Below are 27,309 nucleotides of genomic sequence, written 5' to 3' on the forward strand. Positions count from 1 at the left end.
GCGAGCGCCACTGCGGGGCCACAAGCGGGGGCGCGGCGCGGAGGTGCCACCGGGCGCGGCGGCGGCAGCGAGGTGGAGCCCCTACCCCGAGCCGAGCGAACCTCAGTGGGGCCCGGGGCGCGGCGGCGGGGCTGTAGCGGAGGATGATGGCCGCGCCCGCCGGGGCCGGGGCGGTGATTGCGGCCCCAGACCGCAGGCGCTGGTTGTGGCCGGTGCTGACGGCGGCTCTCGGGCTGTGTGAGTGCGGCGGGGCCGGGGCGGGGGCTCGGGAGTGGCGGGGACCCGGGCCGCACTCGCCCCTCGCGGGGATCGGGGCCCTGCGCGCTGGCTCCGCGGTGGGGAGGGGGCGCGGCCTGCGCGCTCGGGGCCGGGGACCCGGTTCGCGGGAGCGCGGCCCGCGGCGGGCCCGGAGGCGCGGCGCCGCTCTCCCTTTCCTGGATCCCCGCGTGTGGGGTGGGGGAGGCGGGATGCCCTACCTGCGGAGTCCTGGGGACCGTGGGGAGAGCGGCCCTGCCCTGCGCTCCCGCCGAGTCCCCTGCGCTCTCCGCGCGGTGACCCCGGGGCGCCCAGGCCCGCCTGGGATCCGGGTCGGGAACCCCGCTTCTGCGTTCTCCACCTTTGAGAGGTGGTGGGAAGTCCCAGGGTTTTCATCGGTGGGGCCTTTGTTGGTTAGGTCCCTTTTTTTCAGCGACTGTTTTGCTTTGCCGAGTAAGTTCCATTTCCAGTTCCCTCCAATCCAGTTTTTAAGCCTCGGTGATTGAAGAGTCCTGCAGTCTTACGTGTCTCATCTCTGTAGTCTGCAGAGCACCGAGGAGAAATTATTCAGGGTTAGGACGCAGAGAGCTGGGTATACCACTGAAATGACTGGCTTAAAAGAATTCCGTCAAATCCATAATTCCAGACAGACTCACCCTCGTTTGACAAGACACAGGACTTTAGAAAAGCACATTTTTCTTTTTAGGAAAAAAAAATATCACATTTTTTTTTTCGTGAAAAATTTCATGGGTTAAACTTCCGCTAAACCTAGGCTCGATTTATTGAATTGGATGAGTTGTTTCACGGGCATCTGAAGTGGTCTCTGCCATAGGACTTTTTTGTGTTGTTGTTTGAAGCAGAATGCTTGTTGCAGTCTCAGGATGTGGTTAAATAAAGGTTATTTTAAAGAGGGCCAACTTCTAAGAAACACGTAGACTTTCATTTCTTTTGTTTTGCAAAAATGCCAGTTGCATCACAGTATACTCATTAATTCCTTTCTTGGGAAAGTCCTTACTGTAATCCTGAAACCAGGAAAAACATAATTTAACCTATGATTCCAAGGGTCATAAAGTATAAATGTAAAAATCCCCTCACCTTCTGGAGGTTGACAGATGAAGATATATTTTGTGTAGCTAAGATTCAGTCCATTCTGTATAAATGTCTCATCTGAGAAGAAAGAGGGTTAAAAGTGTGGGAGATTTTTTTTGGTTGGTGATAGTGGTCATATTTGTGTTTTAAGTGAACAAGTAAGAAATAGACTAAATCTAAAGTTTCTCGGAAATCTTGTGTGCTTTGGACAGAATTATTATGCAGGAGAGGTCAGACATTGCTATTGAGAACAAGACTGTCAAGTTGATCTCAATTAAACTCAGAATATTAAAAGTAGCAGAACTGAAAAACTACACATTAATGGATAGTAATACGCAAAGATCACTACAATTATAGCGCCATATACCTTGGCCATACCTAGCTCTTCAGTAATGAAAGCTGAATGCTGGTTTGTAAAAGTCAGCTCTCATGTTGTTGGTTAGTTTTAGAAAAATATTGAATGTTTCTTCTTGCCAAGTCACCTTTTCCTGGTCACGGATACTGTCCATAGCTGTTCATGTTTTACAGGAAACCTTCTTGAGTTTGATCTAGGTACTGTTATTCAGCAAACATTTACTAAGCACCTTTTAAGTATTAAGCACCAAAAGTATTCTAGGAAGGAGGTTCCTGCCCTCGCTTAATTGACAGTTCAGCAGGAGAAGCGCAGTGTAATAAGCAATGTAAGAAGTCTTTCAATAATGGTGAGAGCACATAGAGGTCATCATCTCGGACCAAGTTCAGGCCACTGGAGAAAAGCTTGCTTAAGCTGTGTGGGCACCGGGGGGAGGAAACAGTACAGACAGAGTCGTGAATGAATGTGTTGGTCAGTCACTGTGGTGGGAGGTTGGAGTGTCTAAGAGAGAGGGTGGGAGTTGAGGCAGGACAGCCAGCCGGAGGCACGAACTCACAAAGGACCTTGTTTGTCTTTGGTAAGGCTGGATTTTATCCTAAAGGCTGTGGGAAGTCCTGCGCAGGATTGGAGTTGTGAAGGGTGGATTAGAGTGGTGTGAGACTGAAGACACCAGAGGGTGATTGTAACAATCCAGACGAGGATGAAGACCTGAATTGAAGCAGTGGGATATGAAGGGAGAACGTATTGGTGAAAGTGAATTTGATAGGGCTTGGAAATTGATTTGACATGGGCTTGAGAAAGGAGTTGTGTAAGATGATCCTAAGGTTTGGGGCATATTTTTGGAAAGTGGGGCTTTTCACAGAGGAAGAGTATGGGCTGAGGGAACAGGAGTGTTGGAGGAAGATGGTGATAAAGTTTCTTTTGGATATGTTGAGTGTAAGAGGCTGCTGAGACATCCCAATGGAAATGGGCAGGTGACACTAGGGTGGATGGTTCTGGTTGGAAATACAGATTTGGGAAGCTTTATGCGGATGGTAATTAAGACTATGGATGGCTTGAATGAAGTCACCAAGGGAGAGTGTATTGAAGGAAATAACAGAGGGCCAAAAAGATAGAGCTATAGGGTATAAAAAGCCCCCGAGAAGGAAGCTTGAAGAGTAAGAGAAGAACCAAGACAGACCCAGGACAGGAGAGTGTGTGTCTTGGAAACCAAGTGAGGGTGAAGGGGTATTTTTGTTTTGTTTTTTATTTATTTTTTTTTTTAACTGGGTAACTGTGTTTTTTCTGGGACCCATCAGCTCCAAGTCAAGTTGTTGTCCTTCGATCTAGCTGTGGAGGGCGCAGCTCAGCTTCAAGTCTAGTCACCACTTTCAATATAGTTGCAGGGGGTGCAGCCCACCGTCCCATGCGGGAATTGAACCAGCAACCTTGTTGTTAAGAGCTCGCGCTCTAACCAACTGAGCTAACCGGCCACCCAGAGGGTGAAGTTTTAAGGAAGAGAAAGTGGTTAATGGTGTCAGATAAGAGAGATTGAATACGATAAGAATTCACTGGATTTGGCAATTGGGGTGTCCTTGGGGACCCTGTGCCAGACAGTGTCTCACGTTATCCTCCAGCCACGTCCAGGTCATAGGTGGTATATATGTCCCTCCAAAGGGTGTTGCTGGGAAATACAGGTAAAGGACTTAGGTTCCTAAGAGAAAAGCGTGTCAAAAATGCAAATATTTGAAATCTTCCAACTGGCTAAGAAGAGCAGAGAGAAAGTGAGAAAGTGAGTAGTAGTTAGGGAGAAATTTTCAAATAGCTTATGCATATATTATCTATATAGGTAGATAGATACAGAAGATGTGTCTGTCTATCGATCGATCAATCGATCTTTCTATTTATCTATTTTCAGCCAGGTATAATTCCTGTTTCTTTGCTCATAGGAATTTGGACATAAAACTAGGTTCGTGTAATATCTTTTGCTCTTCCCTCGTTTATTGAGTGCTTACTATATGCCAAGCCTCTGTGAAGCAATCTGTATGCATATCTCACTGACTTACAACTCTGTGTGATTATTGTTGTTATTCGTTTTACGGAGGAGGACGCTAAGATTCAGACGGGTTGTGTAACTTGCCCAAGGTCACCCAGTAAACACATGGCGGAGCTGGGCCTCCAACTCCAAAGCGTGTATTTGCAACCACTCTGCTGTGTTGTAGAATTTCTCTTTCGTAACCTCCAGCCACTTTCGGGGAGGCTTCCAGGCTGCCTTAAGTGTTTACAGAGAGTCCTTTCACTATCCCAAGGCATCCCCCGATGTCCTCCTCTGCGTGGTGATGGTTGTGCCAAGAAGCCCGATGCTTACTGATGCCTATGGAGAGACAAAGCTGCCGTTTGGAGCCATCCCCACTATAGTGCAGAATTGGTGCCACCCACTTGGACTGCTCCTGGCAGGGGGGGTGTTAAGGGTGTGGTCTTCACTCTCCTACTGCTCCCTCCTGCTAGGACCCAGCACGAGTCCTTTCGACTGAGTGGCTGACACCCTGCTAGGTCAGGACGGTTCCTTGCCCTCACCAGGAGGCACTGCTGTGGAGCGAGCCTCGGAGCCTTGTCCCTTTGCCTCCAACTCTGTATGTTCCAAACTCAGCCCCATGTATCTCTCCTTTCCTAACTGGGCTCCCCTTCACGCACTGGCCACTGTCCTCATGGTTTCCCGCTGTCCCTCGTGCCTTTCCCTCAGTCAGTCCCTCGAGACAAAACTTGAGCATCATGGAGTCCTTCCTTTCTCTCGTCCCCTTCACAGGAGTTAGTCCGAGCCCTGCAATGTGCACCTTCTGTTTGTGAGCCCACCTCTTCCTCTGCCAGGTCAAGCGCCAATCATTTTGGTCCAGGTTACTGCTGGGGCCTCCTCATGGGTGCCCCCAGGGCTAGTCATGTTCCCCTCAGGTCAACCCTCTCAGCTGTTGCCCGAGGGGTCTCTTCTGGGCAGATTTAGCTGTGCCGCTCTTCTGCTGAGGCTCTCCATCCCTCCCCACCATCTCTAGGATAAGCTCAAGCCCTTAGCTCGATGCATATGTCGTTTTTCTTACATTTCATCGATTATTTGCAACCTTTCTGCGTGCTAGTCTGTTTTGTCTCTGATTTTGTGGGTGCTGTTTTCACCCTCCCTCCTGATTACCCTTCTCCCCGTTTATTTACCTGGCCAGCCCTGTGTAGCCTTCCCATCTCAAATGCAGTCCCATTGGGCAGACTTCCCCAGGCAGGGCGAGCCCCCTGCCTCTCAGCTTGCCCCTTCACTTTATCGCAGATTGTCTTTTTATGTGATCGTGTCTCTAAACGCAGGAACTGTGCCTTACGCATCTTTGGGTCTCCACTACTTAGCACAATATCTGGAACCCAGTGTGTTTAGTCAGTCCTTTGGGAAAAAAATCTTCTACATGCCACTTTCCTCTTTCTGTTTCTTCACATCTCCACCCAAAGGTCCACTTTTACCGTGTTGCCCTGCTTAAAAGCGGTGCCCACTTTGCACAGGGTTGGGTCCCAAGTGCTCAGCCTACGTCGTCAACATTTTGTTTTCCAATTTGTATTAGTTTTTTTGAACCAAACCAGGGACATATGCCAGGGCACAAGATCTCAAATGCTCCACGTTTTCAACTTTTCAGTTTTCTCCTGCTCCAGCCCAATCAATCGGTATAATTCATTTGCAAACATCATCTCATGTTTGTCTCTCTCTGCAAAATGCCCTTCCCGTGTGTCTATCTTGATTCTTCTCAATTCCAGGTCAAATTCAAGTGCCTTTCCTCAAATTTAGTCCATTTGCTACTTTTAGGGGGATGCTTTAGTGGGAACATTCTTCGGGATGATAAGGTGGTATAAACAGGAAATAAAACACGGACCCCATGGCATGTAGTCCGTGTTTGGACGGCTGCCCTGCACTGCGCCCAGACCGTGCACACAGGAGGTGCTTAGAGTGTGCTGTATACATCCTTGCGGACTTGTATATGTTTATGTGTGGTACCTAACGAGACTGCCCACCCCCATAGCACCCAGCACATATTAGCTATTCAATAAATGAGTTGTCTCATTGATGTTATTACCTTTTTTTGTTTTGTTCTAACAAAGCCTGCATCTCAACAGGGAGGGGCCGATGTTTCCATTCCTCTCTCATCTTTTACTTCCTGTCCAGGGGTGAGCATTTACACTCTGAACTCTTCCTGGCAGGGATAAATGGGTGCTGGTTAACTGGACTCTTTTGCCAGATTTTTCTAAGAGTCAGAGAGAGCTTGACTGGAGTTTGGTGTCCATTTAAGGGCAAGCTGGTTTGTTTCATTTGTTTTAGGGAAAAAAAAAAAAAGGTGCGTATACGTTTCGTTAACCATAACTTCACATTATAGGAATCCTAAAAATTCAGCAGTTATCAGTCTGTTTACTCCTTCAGTGTTCTTTGAGAGCTATCTGACCGCCAGGAAGTCTCCTATATGTTGGACGCACAGAGACCAAGTAAGATGGAGCTTCACCCGTGAAGGAGTCTAGTGAGGAGTTGGAGAGGATTGCAGTCACACTGCCAAAAAGATTTTGCTTCTCGCGGGAAGGTGTCGCCTCTGTGGACTGCAGCCCCAGAGAGTGTACAAGAAACACCGGGTCGTGGGGCAGAAGAGGTGGTCCGATCAGATCAGAGGGGGCTTTACCGAAGCCGGGTTTGAGATTCTGCAGGGTTTCGGAGGTGGTCCTCGTTCCAAGCCGAGTGAGTACACACATTGTGTGCCCGAGGCATGTTCATTGCGTGGCATATTGAAGAAGTAGGTGCCAGCTGATACCAGCTCACCAGCCACAGCCCTCACCTGGTGAAAAGCAAGCAAAGGGGGACGTTACCTTGAAAAGCCTAATGTGCCATGCTGAGGAACCGGGCTTCGGGGAGCAGTGTGGGAAGCTTTTAAACTAGGTTCGAATTAAGAAATTGGCGTGGACAAGTCGGCATTTTATTAAGAACCTGCCCAAAGGAGAGACGGGCAGTGGCTCTGAGAGTACCTATCCATGCCTCTCAAAAGGACGAGGTGTTTCCTTCCCCATAAAATTCACTCCCCCCCCAACCCCCCGTGTTTATGTGGTTAGTCTGTGTCTAGCTTCAGGCTGCCATGGCAGCACACTCTGGTTGTATACCCCTTACCAAATTCGAACTTCTCAAAAACCAAGCCGAGCAGTGGTTTTCAAGCTCTCTTCACTAGATTCCCAGGGGATTCTGGCAACTATGCTTCTGAGCCTCCAAATGTCTGGTGTACATTTTGTTTGTTTCTGAGGTATCTTTTTCACCATTAAGATAATTATAAAGAACGGCACGCACAGATCCAAAGTAATATACATAATTCAGCTTCTTTGGAGACCACTGGCACGTTAACTGCGGCAGTGGGCACATTGTTTAGAATACAGCAGATTTTTGTAATTTCTGTGTGTGCACTTAAACTCCTAAGTGTGTGATTGAGAAGGTAACAGAGCACTGCCCTCATCTTTGGAAACAGTGAGGTCCATGCACGTGCACTAATATATATTTCACGAGTCAGTGCACCTGTCTAGATAGTAGTGACAAGTTTAGCGTCACCTGAGGACCTTTTAAAAGCCCTAATGCCCAGGCCACACTCCACACTGATTAAATCAGCAGCCCTGCAGGTAGGGGCAGGAGCCAGGCATCAGTGTTTTTTTAATAGACTTTATTTTTCACAGCGAAATTGAGAGAAGGCTTATATAGCCATATACCGTGTACCCATATTCCCCCAGTCCCCACTCATGCATAGTCTCCCTCATTATCCCCACCCCCGCGGGAGCAGCCCATTTGTTACGGTAAATGAGCCTACACTGACAGGTCACCAGCCAGAGTCCATCATTACGCTAGCTAGAGTCACTCGGTGTGGCGCATTCTGTGGGTTTGGACCAATGTGTAGTGACATGTATCCGCCATTACATCACCATACAGAGTATTTTCGGTAGTCTCAGTGGCATCAGTGTTTTTCAACGCTCTCTGGGTGGTCCCCATGTACAGCCAAGGTTGAGGGCCAGTGTGCTTGCTGTATTGTAGTTCCGGGACTGACTTATTGTTAAGTTCTGAATGCCTCTTGTCTGACTTGCAGGTGAAAACTATCTTAATCTCCTTTATCCATTGGGTTGGTTTACCGTAAGATTCTGTTTGAAGAAAGGATCCTGTTAGAGCTGGATAATGAGCGTAATGGAAAAAACAACAACACTGGGCTTTGGAGTCAGAAGGTTCTAGACTGAACTGTTTGCTTCACGTTGGCTGGCTAAGTGACTAGGGCAAGTTTCTTCGCCTGTCTGAGCTTCTAGCCAATGGATAATACCCAACGGTGTTGTTGAAAACTAATACATGTACCATCATTTAGTGGTGCTTAAGCCACAGTAAGCACTCAACATGTGCTCATTTTCCATTGCTCCGTTTCTTTTTGCCCTATTTTGGAGGCAAGGAACACCCTTCTTGGCCATCAGCCATGGGCATATCCTTTCCAATCTCTTGTTCTGTTGTTGCTCTAGTATTTTCTATTGGCCTTTTCTGGGTTGAATTTTGGTTCAGGTATCTTCTGACATACGGTAGACCTTCTGATAGGATTTGAGAGCAGGGGAAGGTAGATTTAAGGTCCAGTGGTCTTTTCCTTGAGTAGAATTTTCATATGCACTTCAGCACCTGGAAAGTAGGCAGCATGAGCATGAGCACATAAGTCTGTTATGTATCAGATAAGAACGCCCCCGGAGCTCTCAACGTGTGTTTTTCATGCCGAGCATTTCAGTCCACGGTAACCTGTCAGAACTAAAAGGATCTCATTTCTTACCGAGAGTTTCGCATTTTCATCTGCTTGCTAAGAACCGAGAAATGTTTGGACTCGATACAGAAGACACAGTTCAGGTTGACTACACCTGTGGCATGTGGTGACTGCTTGACTTTGGTCTCGAGTGGATGTCCAGGCTGTGTAAAGTCTCTGCACCTGCGCAGCCAGGGCCACTGCACTTGTCCCCACAAGACTGTCAGTCCGGTAAGGGCAGAGGCTGAGTCCCAGCGTGGTTTGCAGGAATGAATGGTTGATTGAAAAAAGGAAAGCAGTAGCAGGAAAGAACGCTGAACAGTACATACACAGAGGAGGGCAAAGAAGCAATGCCAGGGCCTCATGGAGTCAAATGATTAGTTCAATGACTGGCCTGATTCAGGGCCTTTTGAATCTCTCTCATTTCAGAAACAGAAAGATCTTTGTTGATGCAAAAAAGGTTGAGGATAGAGAAGTGGCCAGCTGGTCATCCATCATGAGTGGAAGAAATTGACTCTGAGAGGAATTTGGTGATCCTGTGGGTTCGGAAAAGTACATGGACTTTTGTATGGAACATTTCAAAAGATGAGAGTCTCCTTTGGGATTCCCTCATCCAAATAGGAAGATGACTCTCGGAGGAAACCTACCTGAGCTGCCTCTGACATAATGTCAGCGTTCAAAATTGACCTTGAGTAATCTCTGCAAACGCCGTTTGTTTGGGGGCCTTCTAGTTAAGCCATTTGTGAAGTATGTCATTTTTCTGGCTTAGCTTATCTGAGTGTTGTTTAGTACCTTTTATTCATTCGTTCATTCATTCAGTTCAAACAATATTTGTTGAACACATGACAAAAGGCAGGCATTTGAGAGGTAACGAGAATGTAATAATGGACAGGGTGGACACAGTCCCTGCGCTGTCCTGGCTGCCGACAGTCAGTCATTCCACAGAGTGAAGACGCCTTGACAAGGGAAGGTCAGGGTGGGGAAGGGGGAGGCGCAGGGTGGGGCGGATGCCGGGAGGAAGTCACTTCTAGACTGAGGCCTGAAGCGTAACTTCAGACAAAGAGTGTAGAGGACTGTGTTCCTGACAAATGAAAAGCTGAATTTATTAGGATTTAGGGCTCACTGAATAGAGCATATGTTCGGAGCCTTCCCTTACTTTGTGCCGTCCAGCTACGGGAGGTCCGATAGAGCTCTGACTGCTGGAAGGAGGGCGCCCACTTCCACTGCCGGGTGGGCCTGTTCTAGGAGGGCTGTGAGGTCTCCGACCTGCCATCTGCGTTGTCCCACTGACGCTCATCAGCAGGTGGCTCTGCTTTATCCAGCCTGGTTTTAGGCGTCCCCGTGGACGCTGTGAGGGCATCATGGGCTGATGCTTTCCCGGGAGCGTTCTGGAATCAGAGACGGCAGTCTCATCTAACACTTTACTGATGTCTGCGTTTCTCTCTTTAAAACAGCAGTTTGTATTACGAAAAATAAAATACAGAGGGTGCCCCCCCCAAAATGTATACACATTTTAAGAAAGAAAAAAACTGTACTCAAATTGTAATACTCAGGATATACCGATCACAAAAGATGAATGCAAGCCATGTGCATACATTTTTTTGTCCCCCCCGTATCTATGAGAGACAAAGAGAGAGACAGTCAAGAGTGTGTGTGTGTGTGTGTGTGTGTGTGTGTGTGTGTACAGTTTTCAGAGGAAACATTAAAATGAGCTCCAGTGCCCTCACCACTAGCCTAGGAAACTAAGCGTTACCCTCAGTGCGTACCTTTTCCATCCAGCCCCCTCCCCCCTGTTCCAGTCATAACCACTGGTCTGAATTTGGTGTTCAGTGTTCTCTTCTGTTTGTCTCTTTTAGTATGATGTAAAAAGTCATATTCATGTTTGTGTTAGGACATACTACAGAATCAGACTATCACTGTGTACCAGCGGCAAGCGAGGTAGGCCAGAAAGCTGTTTAAATAAACGGCCTGCCTGTACTCTTTGAAGCAGGAGCATATACTACTAACATCAAAGCGTTTCAAAAAACACTTTAGAAACAAAAACCTCCTTTCAATTTCAAGGAGAACCTTAACAGGGTTTGTTCAAAGGATGAGGCTTTTACAAATGGGTTACTACAAATGGACCCCGTAGTCACACGACAAACAATTACTTCATCAGATAACAGTTTTGTTTGTTTGGTTTTTGTTTTTAAGTTTTTTTATTGGGGAACAGTGTGTTTCCCCAGGGCCCATCAGCTCCAAGTCGTTGTCCTTCGATCTAGTTGTGGAGGGCGCAGCTCAGCTCCAAGTCCAGTCACCGTTTTCAATCTTAGTTGCAGGGGGCGCAGCCCACCATCCCATAGGGAATCGAACTGGCAAACATGTTGTTCAGAGCTCGCGCTCTAACCACCTGAGCCATGCGGCCGCCCCTGATAACAGTTTTGAACGCACCGTCCAGATTGTGAAAGTGTTTATTTGCTTGTAATAATGCTAGTCCAGTGTGTTTCAAATGATTTTATGGTGTGAGAGTTTGAATTCCCTTGGAGTCAGATCATCTTGACACGTTAGTGGGAAGGCATTCTGTTATATTACTTCAATAATTCAAACTATTGAAGTAGATCCTGTCAGGAACTAGCCTCGTAGGCAGACCGCTCCTGAATTTGCTTTTTTCTTTGTGGTTGTGATGAATGTTGTTTTGTGTTCTCTATCTGCTTTGCTTTGGCCTAAACGGTTTTGGTTCTCCTTCCAAAACAGAAGAAGGTCCAGCGTTGGGTGTCATATTTGACCCCTATAGAAAGGACCCTTGGGGAGTCAATGGCACAGACTTTTAGATAACTTGTCAAATGATTTTTCAGCCTCTTTTCACTTGAATTGGTTTCCTACAAGGAAGGGCTGTTTTTATTTGTTTTCTCGCCCTTTGAACTCTAGAGTAACTTAGCTAGATTCTTTACCCAGGAAGAAAGTTAGTTCAGATCCTGTTACCATTTTGAAGTTTATATGTAAGTTAATATGTAACTCAGAATCCAAAGTTGGCAGGATGTAAAAATATTTGTACATTGCTTAATCTTTTTATTTCATTTCGTTTCTGTTTTTACTCCTGAGGCAAGTGATTTTTTCCAGGATTCACCAGGAGACGTTTCCCCCATCTGTGAGTTACTTTTCACAGCAATTTTTACCATTGTCCCTTAATTGTAAATCGTAGGCCTAGAAGAAACCTATTTAATATCTTACCCGGACTGGATTCCAGTGGGCAGGAAGGAGGCCCCGTGTAGGTGAGAACAATAGCTTCTCTACATTCAGTGTTCCTTGCAGTTGCATCTTTAGCCATTTAACGAGCCCCTAAACAACTCTCTTTTATGACTCTGAAGACGCGCCATGTGAATTCCACAGTGATTTTACTATGTATTGCCATAATACTCCTCCTAGTCCCTTAAAAAATAAAGTCTGCACAAAGCAAACCATTCCCATTGTTTCAGAGACCGGTGAACTCATCTCTTGCTCGAGCTGCATGGAATGGAGTCTGAGAGACAAACCTGTGTTTAGTCAGTCTCGTTACCCACACAGGAGAAACCTACCAATGCCACGCGTACTCGGATCAGTTGGTCGGAAAGCGCTGTACGGGGCTCGGTAAAAGCGCTGTACTTCGGGGTCTGTTACGTGCATGGTGAGCACAGGCAGTTGTAAGCAAGGGCGTCCCCCGAGCACCTGGCTCTCAGCGTTTCACACGGTGGATCGATCCCTCTTCCCCTCGTCTCTCATGCATCACGATTGCCCGAGACACCTCCAGCCTCTGTGCTTAATAGTCTCTGTACTTGGGGGCGCTCATCACAGGCAGAGGAGACAGGTGACCGGGGGGCTGCTGCAGCATGCGTGAGGGGAAGCTAGGAGCGGAGGTCTGCGGGGTGGCCAGAAGTTAGTCATGCCGGCTTCCTGGGCCTGTGAGGATTTGGACCTCATCCTGGCTGGTGTAGGAAACCCTGGAGGGTTTTGAGCAGAGGAGTGGTAAGATCTGACTTGCATTTTGACAAGATCTCTGGCCTCCCTGTGGATCGGTTGCAGGTAAGTGGGTGAGGGTGGAAGCAGCTTGAGAAACCACTGAAATAACCCGTCAACGATGGTGGTGGCGTAGACCAAGACGGTGGCATAATTAAATTAAGTCTGTCTTCAATAGGCGGTCTAAAAGCCATGTAGGGATTTGGTTAGTCTCTCTGGTCAGAATTCCGTGGCTCTAAACTTGGACGCTTGGCCTGCTTCCGTCTGTATATCACATCTCAGGGTAACAGTCTTGCAAGCAGGCCATGTGGCAGTACTGGTTGGAGAAACTTTATTTACTGACTTTCAAGACCATGCCTTTCCTTGCAGTGCTCGTCACTGTGGAGAAAACTGGTTGAAATCACAGAGTAAATAAGGGTTTCAAACCAGAGCTGCTTCCTGGAATAAACTGGTTACGTCGTCCAGTCTGTGCTCCGTCCTTCATTTTTGAACTCAAGTGCCCCCGGGGCTGCTTTTCTGCCTACCCACAATAGCAAGGGACGCCTTTTGTTTGCTTCTTGTGTAAAAGAAGGGCTTGTTTTGAGGTTTGGACCACAAATAATAATCCATTGTTCCCTATAATAATAATCCACCCTCTTTAGCAGAAAAAAATCTGCTTGATGTAGTGTGGCTATCAGTTTATTTAAAAGAATAGCCAAAAGTGCCCATTGTGTCCTGAGAATAAACATTTGGAAGATGGTTGGCAGAGCTGGGGGAGTACTCTCGTTCTCCTTGGCCTGGACTCAGAGTTAAGACCTCGGGAAGAAAAAATTCTGAATATGACCCTCAGTCCCGGGTGACAATAGCCCTCCTTATTCTGCTCGTCTGTTACATTCTAAGAATAATTGGAACGCTGTAGATATGGATTCTCTCGAAACTATTGCTTTAACAAATATCTTATTTTGAAGATGGGTGTTTTTAATCTTTTCTGTATTAGCTCTCATTGTTTCCAGTCTTAAGCCAAGTTAGCTTTTTTTTTCCCTAACCTTCATTTAGTCCATGAAAATGCCTCTTTTTGAGTGAAGATTATTTAATTTCAGCAGCAATCCTTAATATTTCCTGCGGTTGCCTCTGATTATAGATCTTAAAAAAAGAGTTGTTTTTATATTCCAAGTGATAGACATTTTAACTACTACTCCCTGGGCTCAGGCTAATTGAAAAAACTCAGTGGGTAAACGAAAATGTGACCCAGTGTGCTCATCTATTTCCCGAGCACACATGTATCTAGCACACTGAAATCTAATGGTAGGTAAGATTCCACTAATGAAAGTAAGAGACGCAATTTCTTTTGCCTTAAATCCTTTCTAGGAAAAGGTTCAGTTAAATAATAAACATGGCTTTAAAATGAAGTGATATCTTATCTAGAATAGTTTTCATTGCTTTAAATATGGAGAAGTTCAATGTCCGTTCAATTGAAATGTAACAGGTGAATGTGAGAACTATTTAAAGAAGTAAAGTTATGGCCTCCACATTATTAAAAACAGACCATCAGAGAAGCAAGCCAAGCTGTCCTTCAGTAAGTGAATGGATAAACTGTAGTACTAGTAAAAATATCATCTTACTAAACCAACAGTAACAACAACAAAACCCCAGCCCGTCAGCAGCGTATCCAGTTTGTCAGAAATACCTGGCTATAGAATATTCTGCTGGGAATGTGTCGTACACCATGGCAGCGGCTTACTGTATATTTCTGGTAATTTTCTGGTATCTTTTCTTTGTCATCTCTGCTGAATGTGCACTGTGGTATTCATGCTAAATGCCACGCGTAAGCTTTCCTGTTCCTCTCTCTCCAGTGACCACTGGCGTGTCGGCCTTGGAGGTATATACGCCAAAAGAAATCTTCGTGGCAAATGGGACCCAAGGGAAGCTGACGTGCAAGTTCAAGTCTACTAACACCACCGGCACACTAACCACGGTCTCCTGGAGCTTCCAGCCAGAGGGGGCTGACACCACCGTGTCGGTAGGAGTGTTTCACTGCTCTTGGCGAGTCCTACCCCACAGGCTTCTCTCCTGGGGTCGTGTAATTAGTGATCTGTTCTTCTGATTGTTCACTCCCAAACCCAGTGACTTTGGCATCTGTGACAGACTTCAGGGCCCTTCTCTTGCGTCAGACTCTCCAGGAAAAAATAAGATCGGCATCTCTGACACGCCGTTCATTTCCGTGGGTCTGTGGGTTACTCTCGCCTTGCCATCATCCCCCCAGTTCTTCCACCGTCACATCCCACCTTAGAATTGATCTTTTCCACAGAGCAGCCCTGGCGACCTTGTTGACTCTGATCACGATTTCTCCTGCATGTTTTCAGCCTCCACCGGCCCCATTTTATTCGTACTTCTTTTAAGTATTTGTTCTCTCTCTCTCTCTCTCTCTCTCTCCCCATCCCTTTCTGATTTAATTATGAGTTTCTTGATTTATCCTAGAGTCCATAGGATTCAGCAAAATTCATTGGGCATTTGCTGTACAGTGAGTCTGTAGGGTCTTCAGAAACGTGTAAAGCAATCTCTCTCTCACTCAGGGAGTAATTAGGAGTAAGAATGGCATGTCAGTGACGTCACTGTAAGGTGAGCAGCAGAACACAAATGCAGGGCCAGAGGGTTGAAAGGAAGGTTAGTCAGTACCGAAATGAGTGCTGGTTATGCAGTGGGTGCTTATTAAACATGACTCTCGTCGGTAACATGGAGATAATAGAACGTTGCACAGAGGGGTGTTATGTGTGTGAGCACCTGGCAGGCGAGTCTCACCTTGCAGGGCAGTTATGAGCCTCAGAGCATCGCTTTCCACGGCTGTTTCACGTTTCTGCACATCTTGCCAGCAGAGACACTGGCGGCCCTTCTTGTACAGTGATTAGCCTGGGAAGACAGAAAGGGTGTGTCCTCTGGAACAGCGGACAGGTTTGCTTACTCTCCAGTATAGCAGAGATAATGTCTTCCTTTGGGGCAAAGGTCAGGTGGGCTTACTGCCCATTATAAAAGATGTGGGCTCCCTCAGCTTGGGGCTCAGCTGTGACACAAAGGCTCTGTGTCCACCTGAGCCCCTCCAGGCCATCCGTGTGGGAGTTGAGGGGCAAGGGACACAGACAAAAACCTGCTGCTGCCTGGGTCGGAAGTCATCAGGTCCTTTGTCTCCACGTCTTCTTCACGGCAATGAAGACTGCACGGGAGTCTCGTGTCTTCTGTCCGTATCTGTGAACCTGGGGCAGACTTGCAAGGAGGGTAACAGCTCAGAGCCTTCAGAGCTCTTAGCAAGCGTGCCAGTGATGTTAAGCTCGGGGTCCATGTTTCATAGCTGGTTATCATTATTACTGATGCGCTGTTGTTCTTTTTCAGTGGTCATTTGGGCATTGTGGAGGATGGATTAGAGGAGCTTGAGGCCTGTGACGGATGAGCCCGTCGTCCAAGATGATGAGGGCATACGATCAGGATTGTCAGTGGGAATTAAATAGAGAAGAGAGAAAGTTAGGAGGTAGGATTGATAGGCTTGGGAGATTAATTGGGTGGGAAGGAGGATAGAGGAATCCAGGAGTCCTCCAAATTTGTGGTTTAGGAGATTGGATGTAGCCGTCAGTCAAGATGAGAGATGCAGGGAGAAGATGAAGTTCATTGGAGAGGGGGACAAGATGGGGGGCAGGGGCAGCTGGGTGGTGACGTGAGCAGGCAGCTGGGTGAGGCGTCTTCCTGCTCAGGGGAACACTACAGGTAGGGAGAAAAGTTTGGGAGTTAACAAAATACAGACGGTCAGTAAATCTATAGGAATGGATGTGGTAGCACAGGGGTTCGTGTGCTCAGAGAGTTCTGAATTGTCCTGTTTGAATTCCCAGTGGAACTCTAATGCTGATGTCTCTTCCTAGCCCCAGTGTCAGCCCAGCCATGACAGTCATCAAGCTTCCAGCTGAGCTGCTTGGATTGAAGCCAAGATTAGGATAGCTCCACCCCCCCCCACCTACACCTCCCACCCCCACAAAGCGGCGTTACCGCTCCCAGGGCCTGGGTTTGGCAGTTACCAGAGAGAAATGAGTTCCGTTGCAGTCTTAGGGGAGAATGAGAGTGGAACGGGAAAGGGATTGAAGGTTGAACCTTCAGAGGCAGACGAGAACATTCTGGGTTGTTTGAGCTGTGTTCCTTTGTTCCATGGAAAACTAAGTAAGTAAGAGGGAGAAGCCCATCGGATTAACTGATCTGTGACACTTAGGCTTCTTTCTGTATCTTAATGGTGAGCTTTGTGAATTAAGACCGAAACCTTTGCACTCACTGGCTCCATCGTGGTGTCCTGACAAGAGCGCTGGCTTGGCAAACGGTCCTGACTTTGACACTGCATCACCACCTGTGACCATGGTAACCTTGGGCAAGGGACTCCTTTGAGTCTCCATTTCCTCGTGTATAAAAATAGGGGTGGTATTCGCTACCTCACTGGGATATGCAGAGGATTAGGGATGATACGCGAGTTTATTTCTTCAACTGAAACAGGATTGAGCCCCATGATGTCTAAACTCCTGTCTGGCTTAGATTCCACGTGAGATCTATAATACAATGTGTTTCTTTCTGCGTGAAGTCTTTTTAAAAGAACCTTTCACAGCCTGCCTGCTGTAGAGCTTAGAACTTCTGCCTTTGAGAATAGCTCATGTATTCTTTTTTTTTCTAATTGCAGTTTTTCCACTACTCCCAAGGGCAAGTGTACCCTGGGAATTATCCACCATTTAAGGACAGGATCAGCTGGGCGGGAGACCTCGACAAAAAAGATGCATCGATCAACATAGAAAATATGCAGTTTATACATAATGGCACCTACATCTGTGATGTCAAAAACCCTCCGGACATTGTCGCCCAGCCAGGACACATTCGGCTCTATGTTGTAGAGAAAGGTACTTCCTGAGTATTTTTGCGGTAATGATGTAGTCCCCTTTATCTCATGTTTAGTTAGAGAACAAGCGGTGCATTTCAGGGTGTGTTTGAAGGGAGTGTTTTTGCCATACAGCTGTGCCCTCCTTTTCTGTGGACCTGGGCTCTACCACACATGCCTGGGGACCGGGCCCTGCTGCCCGTTCCAACCGGAGCGGCCGGTCTCATGCTCCATTTATAAACCAGCTGTCGGAAGCCCACTGATCTGACTTTGGCAGCGTTAATTTTCAGTGTTAATTAGAAGCAAGACCACATTCACCGTGGTTGGATGGGCCGAGCAGTGGGAAAGAAGCTTAAACTGTTTTGATATTTTCTAGGAGAAAGTTTTAATGTTTGCAAAAACAGTACAGCTGTTTCTTCCCTTTTTTGAGACCAAGCAGGAAATGCAGGTTCTGGTGTCTGGTTTTGCTGTTGGAGAGTAGCTCAAGGTCACTTCCCGTCCCCAGTGTTCCTTTCATTTTAGCGCTGCGAGAGGGATGGTGTGTGTCGACATGCCTGGTTGTGGAGTTCATTCTTTCTCAGCTGATATTTGTGTGCCTTCACTTAGATACTAGGATCTCATACTTTGGATGATAACGGAGGGTGTGATAACTGCTAAAGGGAGCCACTTGCTTATTCATCTAATCAGATCCCCTTTCTTCTCGGTCGCAATGCACCGTAACACTATCTTGTTCTTTCCCTCTAGAGATTTTGCCCGTGTTTCCAGTCTGGGTGGTGGTGGGTACAGTGACTGCCGTGGTCGTGGGTGTCATCCTCCTCGTCACCATGGTGCTGGCTGTCCTCTACAGAAGGAGAAACTCTAAACGGGATTACACTGGGTAGGAAACACAGCCTTTGCGGGGAGGGCTGGAGGGAAGGAACCAAGTGTTGTATGGACATTGGTATTTTTTATGGAAAAAGAATTGTGAAGAATCAGCTTTTGTGCCAGAATCGGGCAGTCTCCTTAGGAGGTGTTCCGACTCGGACAGGCAGAGCTCAGGGGCCTACGAGGAAGTGTGGGACGTGACACTAATCCCTATTTTACAGTTTCTTTCCCAGGTTTCGTGCTGTGAACTGTTCAGCAGTCTGAGCTCTGTGTTTCAATACCATCCACTCTGCCGTGGGCAGGGTTAAGCCACAGACGTGACTTTCCCAGTTTAAGGGTTTAATTTTCAGCTCTTGGCAGTCATTTCACAAGGTTCTTGTTTTCAGTTAGGCAAATATAAAACTAGTCAAGAAGAGCCGTGCTGATAAACGACATCCCCCCCAGCCCCTGTGCAGTGACACCGGGCTTCTTCTTTTTATAGTTTTGTTGGCAGTCGTGTGGCTTTGCTCACCCTCACGAATGCATGGCTGGACTCATGTAAACTGGGGTACTGAGGGTTGGACACCAACATATACCAGCAGTAAAGCAAAGTAGACTGTCTTTGTTTATGGCTTCTCAAAGAGAACACACGTGAGCACAGGGTGTGTGTCTAATTGAAGGACCTTCTCTCTTCCCACTCCAGCTGGAAAGCTAACCACATAAGCTAAATAGGACGCGCGGTAAGACAGAGTGGAGGCGGGATTCCAGCTGACGTAGCGCGAGCGCGGGCCTCCCTCCCCCCCGGGGGGCTGTGCTCTGACGCTTGCGTGCCCTGGACTCCCGGGCTGGTGGACGGTGGGAACCTCTCTCTCTGGGCTCTGCGGCTCTAGTGTTTAGGAGTGCTGTGTTTTAACGAGTGTGAGTGTCAAACTCAGATCCCCCTGGCTTGGGATGCCTCTGTTCTGCTGACTGTCTAGCCCCTTGCATGGTGAGTGTGTTTTGATGAACTGTAACTGGAGTGTTGGTTTTCAACCTGAGACTCATCCAGGGTGCTGACATGCCAGGGTCTGTAGTTCTTGCTTTGGGGTTAATTGAGGGGCAGAAAAGTGTGCTGTAGAATGCTGCATGGCCTGGTTAACGCTGCTGTTCTTCTTCCTTTGGTTTTTTTCTCCCTCCCCCGCCTTTCCTACCTTGGTGTCCTGGGATCAGGTCCTGCTAATCTTCCACTTCTTAAGAAAAGCTGACATAGACGACACACTGGGCCTCTAACAGGGCTGGGGCTCCTCTTCCACTCCCACTAGACACATGGTAACTAATCCCACTGCTGTTAATAGTCACGTGTGTGTATTCAGCTCATGTCCCTTGTTGGCAACTAACTGACTGACTGGCTCTGAGCTAACATAACCGCTATTATGGTCTGTCCACGACTATGTCACGTGTCTGTATTAGAAACATGTTGTCATAGTGTCCCAACAAAATGGGGTCGTCAGGTGACACAGAGCTTTATGATTATCTGAATATATATGTTCATTGTGTAAAATGCCTGTGTGTGTGTGTGTGTGTGTGTGTGTCGTATATGAATTGTATTGTTAATGACGGAGACCCCTTTGTATTAGAATATCTGTCAAACCATTTTGGTTTGGGGTATATAAGCCCCATTTCAGAGAAGGCACAGTTAGCAGAATGCGTTGTATGCTTTGGTCTTAGCAGTGCCACTTTAAATGTGATCCTCCCCAAACTCTAAAGATTTAAAAAATACATATATATATAATCTACATACCATAAAAGACATAAGCTCTATTGATGACACATTCCTAATGAGTTACCTCCTGGCATTCACTTTTCCCCGATTTACTTAGGAGCCTGGGCTTGTTAAAGACTCCTGTGCCCCCCAAAAAAGTTCAGCCTGTGTGACATGGCACTCCGCAGGGGAAACAAAATATGGGGAACTAGGGATTGGAAGGAATGAGATGGTCAAGGCTATGACCCTGGGTGTGCATCTGTAATTTTTGAAATACATCCCGAAGATGTATTTGATGACCACAAAAGTGAATTACCATCAAGAAGGTATAGCTTGCTCCCTGAAACCTTCATCCCAAAGGAGCGTTGGTTGATGGCAGGGGAAAAGACAGAGCACCAAAGGATAAATCATAGCCGGAATCCCAGCCAGCAGACATCATTATTGTAAACTGGGCAGGGAGCTTACACCACACCGGTGTCTGTACCTCCCCCAGCAGTGACTAAAGATCAGGGATAGAATATTGTTTCAAGATACGTGATTGTTTTGATGCCCATTGTTTTGTTGTGTTTTGTTTTTATACATCTGCCGCTTTAGCTTGTCAGCACTTGCATTTCTGTTTGTTTCCACTTATTTAAAAAAAATTGTTTTTTACATTTGTTCTCCAAATTGCCAACTTATCAGCTGCAGCACATCAGAGAGTGTGTCACCGGTTAAGCAGGCTCCACGGAAGTCCCCCTCCGACACAGAGGGTCTAGTAAAGAGCCTGCCTTCTGGATCTCACCAGGTAACGGCTGACTGCGGTTCTGCCCACATGCCATGCTCTGCAGCTGGGGGCTGTGTCACTTTCCTGGGCACCGGAAAGAATACTGAGCCGTGACAGAGAAAGCGTGAGAGACAGATAGGCAGCTGGAAACAGAGAGAGACAGAGAGAGGGAAGTAAAGAGCTTTTTCAGGAGGACCACACACAAGTATGTGGAGAAGAGTCTGACCTGAGTAAAGCTTTCCACTAAACCACCACTAACACACTGTTTACTCATCATCTGGCTGCTTTGGCCCACGTGGAATTAGGAGGTGGCTTTGTCAGATGTAAAAGATTCTTCCTTAATCGCTCAGGGAAATAAATCCAGTGAACTAGATTCCAACTTGAGGTGCTTTATGAGACGAGCAATTAGTGGGGAAAAGTTGATCTGGGTATTGATAATAAAGCAAAAATGATTTTGTACGGCTTCTCTAGAAGCATTTAGCTGGATGATTGGCTTGATGAACAAGGAGAGGTTTTGGTGTCTACTTCCATTAGAAAGCACCGAAGACAATAACTTTTATTTGGAACGCAGCACACACTCTAGCATGGTGGCTAATGTTGGTTTTGGCTGTGCTATCGTAACTCTAATTGTGGCATGGCAGAAATTCCATAGCTCAGTACCATTCTCTTCTTCGGGGGTGGAAAGCATTCTAAGGAATTTGGCTTGTCACTGCTTTGTCCCAAGGAGGTGCTTTGTGGGGGCAGATGGATTTAAGAGGAAGAAAAGAAAAGAATAACAGTGTTTTGTGAAAGAAGTACCCATAGGCTCACTCCACGGTTTTTATGTGTGGTGAGGAAACTGGCCCTGTGATGATGGATTTGTCAAAGCTCGTAGTCAGGGAGCAACAGCACCGGGGCTCAGCCAGCACGCTCTCTGGCACAGCACCAGGCTCACCGCTTATTCCTGTTCTGTCTGTCTGTCTGTCTGTCTGTCTCTATCTCTGTCTTGGTCTCTCTGATTAAATAATGTCTCTCTGATACCTCAGGGCACTCATTTGGACTGTGAGTGGGAATGGGTTGTGAAAAAAGCCATGAGAGTTGCAGACAGATGTCACAGCTATGGAAGCCTTGGGAACTCTTTCTTCTGCCCTTGAAGTGCTATGTATGGGCATTGCTCATGTGTTGAAAACAAACTAGAGAGAGAAAAAAGATGGTTGTTGGACATTGAAAATCAGGTTGTGTATGCAGCACTGTGATGCCTGAGCTAAAGGAAACCAACCAGGGGAACCCTAGTTACTGCTTTGAGACATCTTCCAGACGGCAGTGCCAGGACGGGAAACAGAGACAGAGCTCAGTGTCTCACTGAGCTGAGGAGGCAGAAGTCAGAGTTTGGGGCGGCCAAGCTGACTGGGATTTATGAGGTTCCAGAGTACAAAGAAGAAGCTGCACACACAGGGAGAACCACCGGAAAAGCAGCAGTTTGTACCAGGCCTGGAGCTCACACAGTTGGTATTCCTACAATCCACAGTGGAGAAACCTCTTACTCAGCTGGGTATTGGTTGGGGTCCTCAGAATGATACCCTAGTAATGGGGCTAAGTTAGTGCCAGGATGTGGACACCATGGACCCACCATAACAAAGCTTTCAATAAAAGGAAGCCTTTAAATAATAAAATTAATTTAAAAGTATTTTAGCTGCGTGCCAGAACAAAAAATCCAACACTCTTTACGAGAATACAACAACATCTAGCACCCAACAATGTAAAATTCACATCTCTAGCATCAATCGAAAATTACTGTGCATACAAAGAAGCAGGAACGTAAAATATATAACCAGGAGAAAAATCAATCAATAGAAACAAACCGAGAAATGACAGAGATGATGGAATTCGCAGACAAGGGCTTTAAAACAAGTATTATAAATCTTACAAAGCAACTGAAAGATATAAAGGAAAGCTTGACATAATGAGGAGAGAATTAGAAATATCAAAAAGGCCAAAATGGAATTCCTAGAACTGGAAAAAAATTGAATGGCATAAACAATGGATTCGATTCTACAGAAGAAAAGATCAGTAAACTTGAAGACAGCAATAGAAACTATCCAAAATGAAGCATGAAGAGAAAGACTGGGGAAAACGAACAGAGCTGCAGTAGTGAGCCAGTGGACAAGATCAAGCAACCCGACTGGAGTCTGAGAAGGAAAGGAAAGAGAGGGGAGTGAGAAAATAAATTTAAAGAACTAACAGCCAAACACTTTTCCATTCTTTTAGCCATTACTTCTGCTGTTTATCTTCATACTTCTAAATGATTGTATTATATTGCTACTTCCAGATGTTGTTTTAGTTTTAGTTTTAGATGTTATTTATTGACTCCATATTAGTAAAATGAGAATTTAGTTCTTTATCCCCCCAGCCCTTCTGACCTTCAGATCTCTGACCTCCAACACTGTAAGATAATACATTTGTTTTTAGCCTGTCTAAAATTGTTTTTATTCTCCCTCGAGCTTGATTGATAATCTGGGTGGGTAGGATTCCAGGTTGGAAATCATTTTTCTTCAGCATTTTTAGGCATTGCTAACTTTTCTAGCTTCCAACGCTAAGTTGATACCGATTCCTGCGCCTTTGTGTGGGACCGGCTCTGTTCCCCTTTCCTTAGAATGGTTTTTATTCCTTGTGTTCTGAAATTTCATAAAATTGTGGGTCTGTTTTTATTCACTGTGTTGGCTACTCAGTGGGTTCTTTCAATCCCAAAGCTGTGTCGTTCAGTTTTAGGGTATTTTCTTCCATTACTCTTTGGACATTTTCCTCCTTTCATTTTCTGTTCTCTCTCTTGGAAATTCCCATTAAGAGTTGGAACATCTCACACACCAATCCTTTAGTTTTCTTTTTTTCTGTTTTGCAGGTTTTGTTCTGCTTTCTAGAAAATGTCTGCAACTTTATCTTCCAACTTTTATTGAGTATTTAATTTCTGCTGTCTTTTTTTCCCCAAGACCTAGTTCTTATTTTCAGATTAAGATACCCTATCCTTGTTTTCATGGATGCATTGCGGTATCTTTGAGCATATCACTTTTTCTTCTGTTTTGTATGTGTGGGTTTTTTTTAAATGTTTTCTTCTGTTACTTGCTTTTGCTGTTTCTTTTGAATTCCCTTTTTTGCTCTCATAATTTCTGTCTTTCTGTCTTAGATGCTTTCCTCAAATGCCCAACTCTCCTTGGTTCTCCATTCACATTTAAGAAGCTCTTTGTGTAGAAAGGTTACTGGGTAGTGTGTTCTACTGTTTGTATAAAGTGCTGGCTCCTATTGGAGCATCTCTAAATGTGAGTTGCTGGGGGTCTTTTCTCTCAGGTTGGTTGATTTCTCTGGAAAGGAATCCTTTGATTTCCTGCTTGGGAGTTGAGCAGAAGAGAGAGGAGGGCTCGCCGTTCAGGGAGTGGGACTTGCCCACCTTGTTTTCAGGGCTGATGCCTCACTTGCTGTCCCTGAGTCGGAGACTGGCTCGTTCTCCTCAGAGTAAACCCCCAGGGTCCTGCCCAGGCCTGACTGTGTAGCATTTTCTGGAAGTCGGTGAGAAGTAATTCAACCATTATGTCAACTTGTTGTCCTTTTTCAGCATTTGCAATATAACACCAGCTTGGCGTTGAGATGTAGGAAGTTACATAACTTAATTTCAGGGTCTGTCCTATTCTTGGAAGTGACTGTAACCGGGGATCAGTTAACTCACTAGAGAACACTTTGTTTTCATTCTGTCCCTAGTACAGTTGACCCTTGAACACCTAGGGGGTCAGGGGTGCCAACACTCTGTGCAGTCAAAACTCCAGGTATAACTTTTGACTCCCCCACAACTGAATACTAATAGCCTACTGTATATTATTGTGTATATTTTATGGTAGTAAATAATATAACAGACTACTATCTACACATATTTTTATGCATTCATGACATAACTAACTTTTTCTTTTTTTTCGATATTTCTAGGCTACACAGTTCATCTGTGAGTTTTTTTCAAATAGTCACAAATCTCCAAAAATTTTTCTAATATATTTATTGACAAAAAATTCTCATATAAGTGGACCTGTGCAATTCAAACTCGTGTTGTTCAAGGGTCAACTGTAGTAGAAAATGGTTTTTTTAACTTCTTATTTTCCTTTTAGGTTTCCATTTAACTTGCGGCTTTCTGAAATGAATATAGAGGGTCTCTGTTTGATTCAGTGCTAACAGTGTGATCTGTTCTATTAGCCACGACAGACGTAAGAGCATCAGAGACAGACAAACACACTGAGAGTGGCTCCTTGGTCTTTTGATCAGTTACCTGTAATTTAAGCTGTATTAGCATAAAAAGACGCTCATGATAACCATGGCTAATGTATATTCAGTGCTACCTGTCACACCCTGCTTTATTAACTGCTGTTTTAAAGACAAAGAAACTACTGCTTAGCGGGTTACAAATAAGCCTGAGGCCACATGGCTGATGTCCCCAGTGCTACCATGCTTCCGAAGACGACCTCACAAACTCAGACTGTGGATGTTCACATGGGTGTTCAGATGGGTGCAGCCTGGGTGTTATTTTTCTAATCCCACTCTTAGACGCCCCATTGGATAAAGCCCTTAGAGCTGGGTTTGTCCCCCCTGTAGAAGCTGAGGTGCCGGATCCTACCCCACACACTAAAGGATGCAGGTTGTGGGGCTCCTGGATGGGATAAGCATGTTTATTTGAAACCACATGCTTTTGGCTGCTGAGTTTATAATTCCAAAGTTGAAAAGCAAGCACAATATTAGACTTCTCAAAGAGAGTGGCCCAGGATTGGGAGACAAGTTGGCTTTGGGCCATATTGAACTTCTAACACCAGGGCTTTTTTTTTTTTTTTTTTTTTTTTTTTTGTTGTTGCTGTTTACAGTTTAGAATCTCTGGGTTGGAAGGGACTATAAGGTCATGGTATACAAGCACCTGTCTGAACCCCGATGTTTGAACCCTGAGCCTCTGCTCAGAGGACTCGCTCTGCCCCCAGACAGCCAATCGTCCTTGGCTCTCCTGGTCCCTTGGCACCTGAAGGGACCATCCATTGTTCCAAACCTCTAATTCGACTTTTTTTCTGCAGGGCCCAGTCATATATGCACAATTAGACCACTCCGGAGGACATCACAGTGACAAGATTAACAAGTCAGAGTCTGTGGTGTATGCAGACATCCGGAAAAACTGAGAGAAGACCCAAAGCCTATCCCAAGCAAGAAACCAATTCAAACTGGACTCTCGTGCAGAATCGTAGCCCATAACCACGTGTGGCCTTGGAGACCTGGGCACAATGTTTATTCCTGGAGGGAGAAAGAGATGTGTATAAAGGATATGTATAAATATTCTATTTAATCTTTGGATGTGAGAAGCCAGTGTTGCATGATGAAAAGGTGGTATGATTCTACATATATGTAAATTGTCTTGCTGTTTTTGTACTTGCGTTCAGGGTCACTTACAGTTGGGAAAATTCAGCACCATTCCTGTCCCCATCGTTTAGACATGGTTTGCCTTAATGGAGACGGTAGCAGATCTTTTAGTGTTTCAGCAGACATGGCCTTTTTATCTAAGGGCTTAACTAGTCTTAGCATTTATTGTAGCTGGAGAACGGAGGAGATTCTATGATGGGAGTGTATCCACCCTGTCAGCACCGCCTGTTTGGTGGCAGTTTTCAGAAAACATCCATTAGCTCTGCCCCATGGAGACCACGTGAGAAGTTTTTGTTGATGGTTTTCTCTCTAAAACACAGAGCAGTTTTTTGTTTTGTATGTTGTGCAGATGGACTTTAGCGCTCCACCCCGTATCATATCGATGTGTGGATTCATCGTAGCAAGGTTAGCACAGGTTCCATGCCAGAGGTCCCTTCTTTCAAGGTACTTCTCGGTCAATACCGTTTACATGTAATTGAAGTAGAAAACTCGGGCCTTGCTTGAGACTGTACCACGTGGAGAGGAAAAGGTGTCAGTCATATTCTTTGCCGAAATCCTTCCCCGTCCAGCCAAAGGAGAGGGGCTCCGTTTCCTTCTAAGGAGGCAGGTGGGGGATGATTGGGCAGCCAGGGTGCAGCGCCTGAGAGCCCACGCGAAGCCTGCTGTCTGTGAAGCGTCCGCCGGGCTCCCAGCGGGAAGCAGCCTCAGCCTTGGCGTCATGGAGCCTCAGGAGTCTGAGGTTGCAGACAGCCGGGCGGTTGAGTTCAGCAAGTAGGGCTCGGACTTCTACTGTGGGCGTCTCTTCTCCATTCCTGTTTGGGTTGTTTTGGGTTTTTTCCCACCCCCCCCCCCCCATTGATGAAATTGACTAACGGGATGAGGAAAAATCAAGACAATTTGGCTATCCTTCCGAATCACTCATTTTCTCCCGTTGACTCCTCATACCCCATCTCAGCCCCGTGATGGACATCATTAAACACTTGTGCTTGTTATTCCTCCATTTCCTGGATGATTTTGTTTGAAAAGAATTTTTTTTTCCCATTTAAAATAATTGCAAGCCCACAGTCACTGAACAGGTTTGGGTAAGTGGGAGTGACGGGCAGTGTTAGTTTCTCTCCCCTTTGGTTTGAGGTCCACCTGAGCAGCTTCCGTTTCATCTTTGCGGGGGACTCTGAAGGCTGACTTCTAAGAGAATTCCTAAGGGAACAAAGCAGGATTTGACCT

At 46.1% G+C, this 27,309-nt stretch overlaps 1 protein-coding gene across 2 annotated transcripts; it reads left to right on the plus strand.

Annotated features, from left to right (window-relative positions):
- On the plus strand, positions 1–27,080 carry MPZL1 (myelin protein zero like 1). 2 transcript variants are annotated; one of them, XM_033093979.1, is made up of 6 exons: positions 3–237; positions 14,286–14,452; positions 17,135–17,348; positions 18,071–18,203; positions 20,592–20,694; positions 25,746–27,080. In XM_033093979.1, the coding sequence occupies exons 1-6, from the start codon at positions 144–146 to the stop codon at positions 25,845–25,847; spliced, it is 813 nt and encodes a 270-aa protein (XP_032949870.1). In that variant the 5' UTR covers positions 3–143; the 3' UTR covers positions 25,848–27,080. The 2 variants fall into 2 exon arrangements, with proteins under 2 accessions (XP_032949871.1, XP_032949870.1); XM_033093980.1 differs by lacking the exon at positions 20,592–20,694 and having other exon boundaries at positions 1–237.
- Positions 27,081–27,309: the final 229 nt, after the last annotated feature.

This window comes from Rhinolophus ferrumequinum, chromosome 22 (genome assembly GCF_004115265.2).
Source record: "Rhinolophus ferrumequinum isolate MPI-CBG mRhiFer1 chromosome 22, mRhiFer1_v1.p, whole genome shotgun sequence".
In the NCBI taxonomy this organism is placed as follows: domain Eukaryota; kingdom Metazoa; phylum Chordata; class Mammalia; order Chiroptera; family Rhinolophidae; genus Rhinolophus; species Rhinolophus ferrumequinum.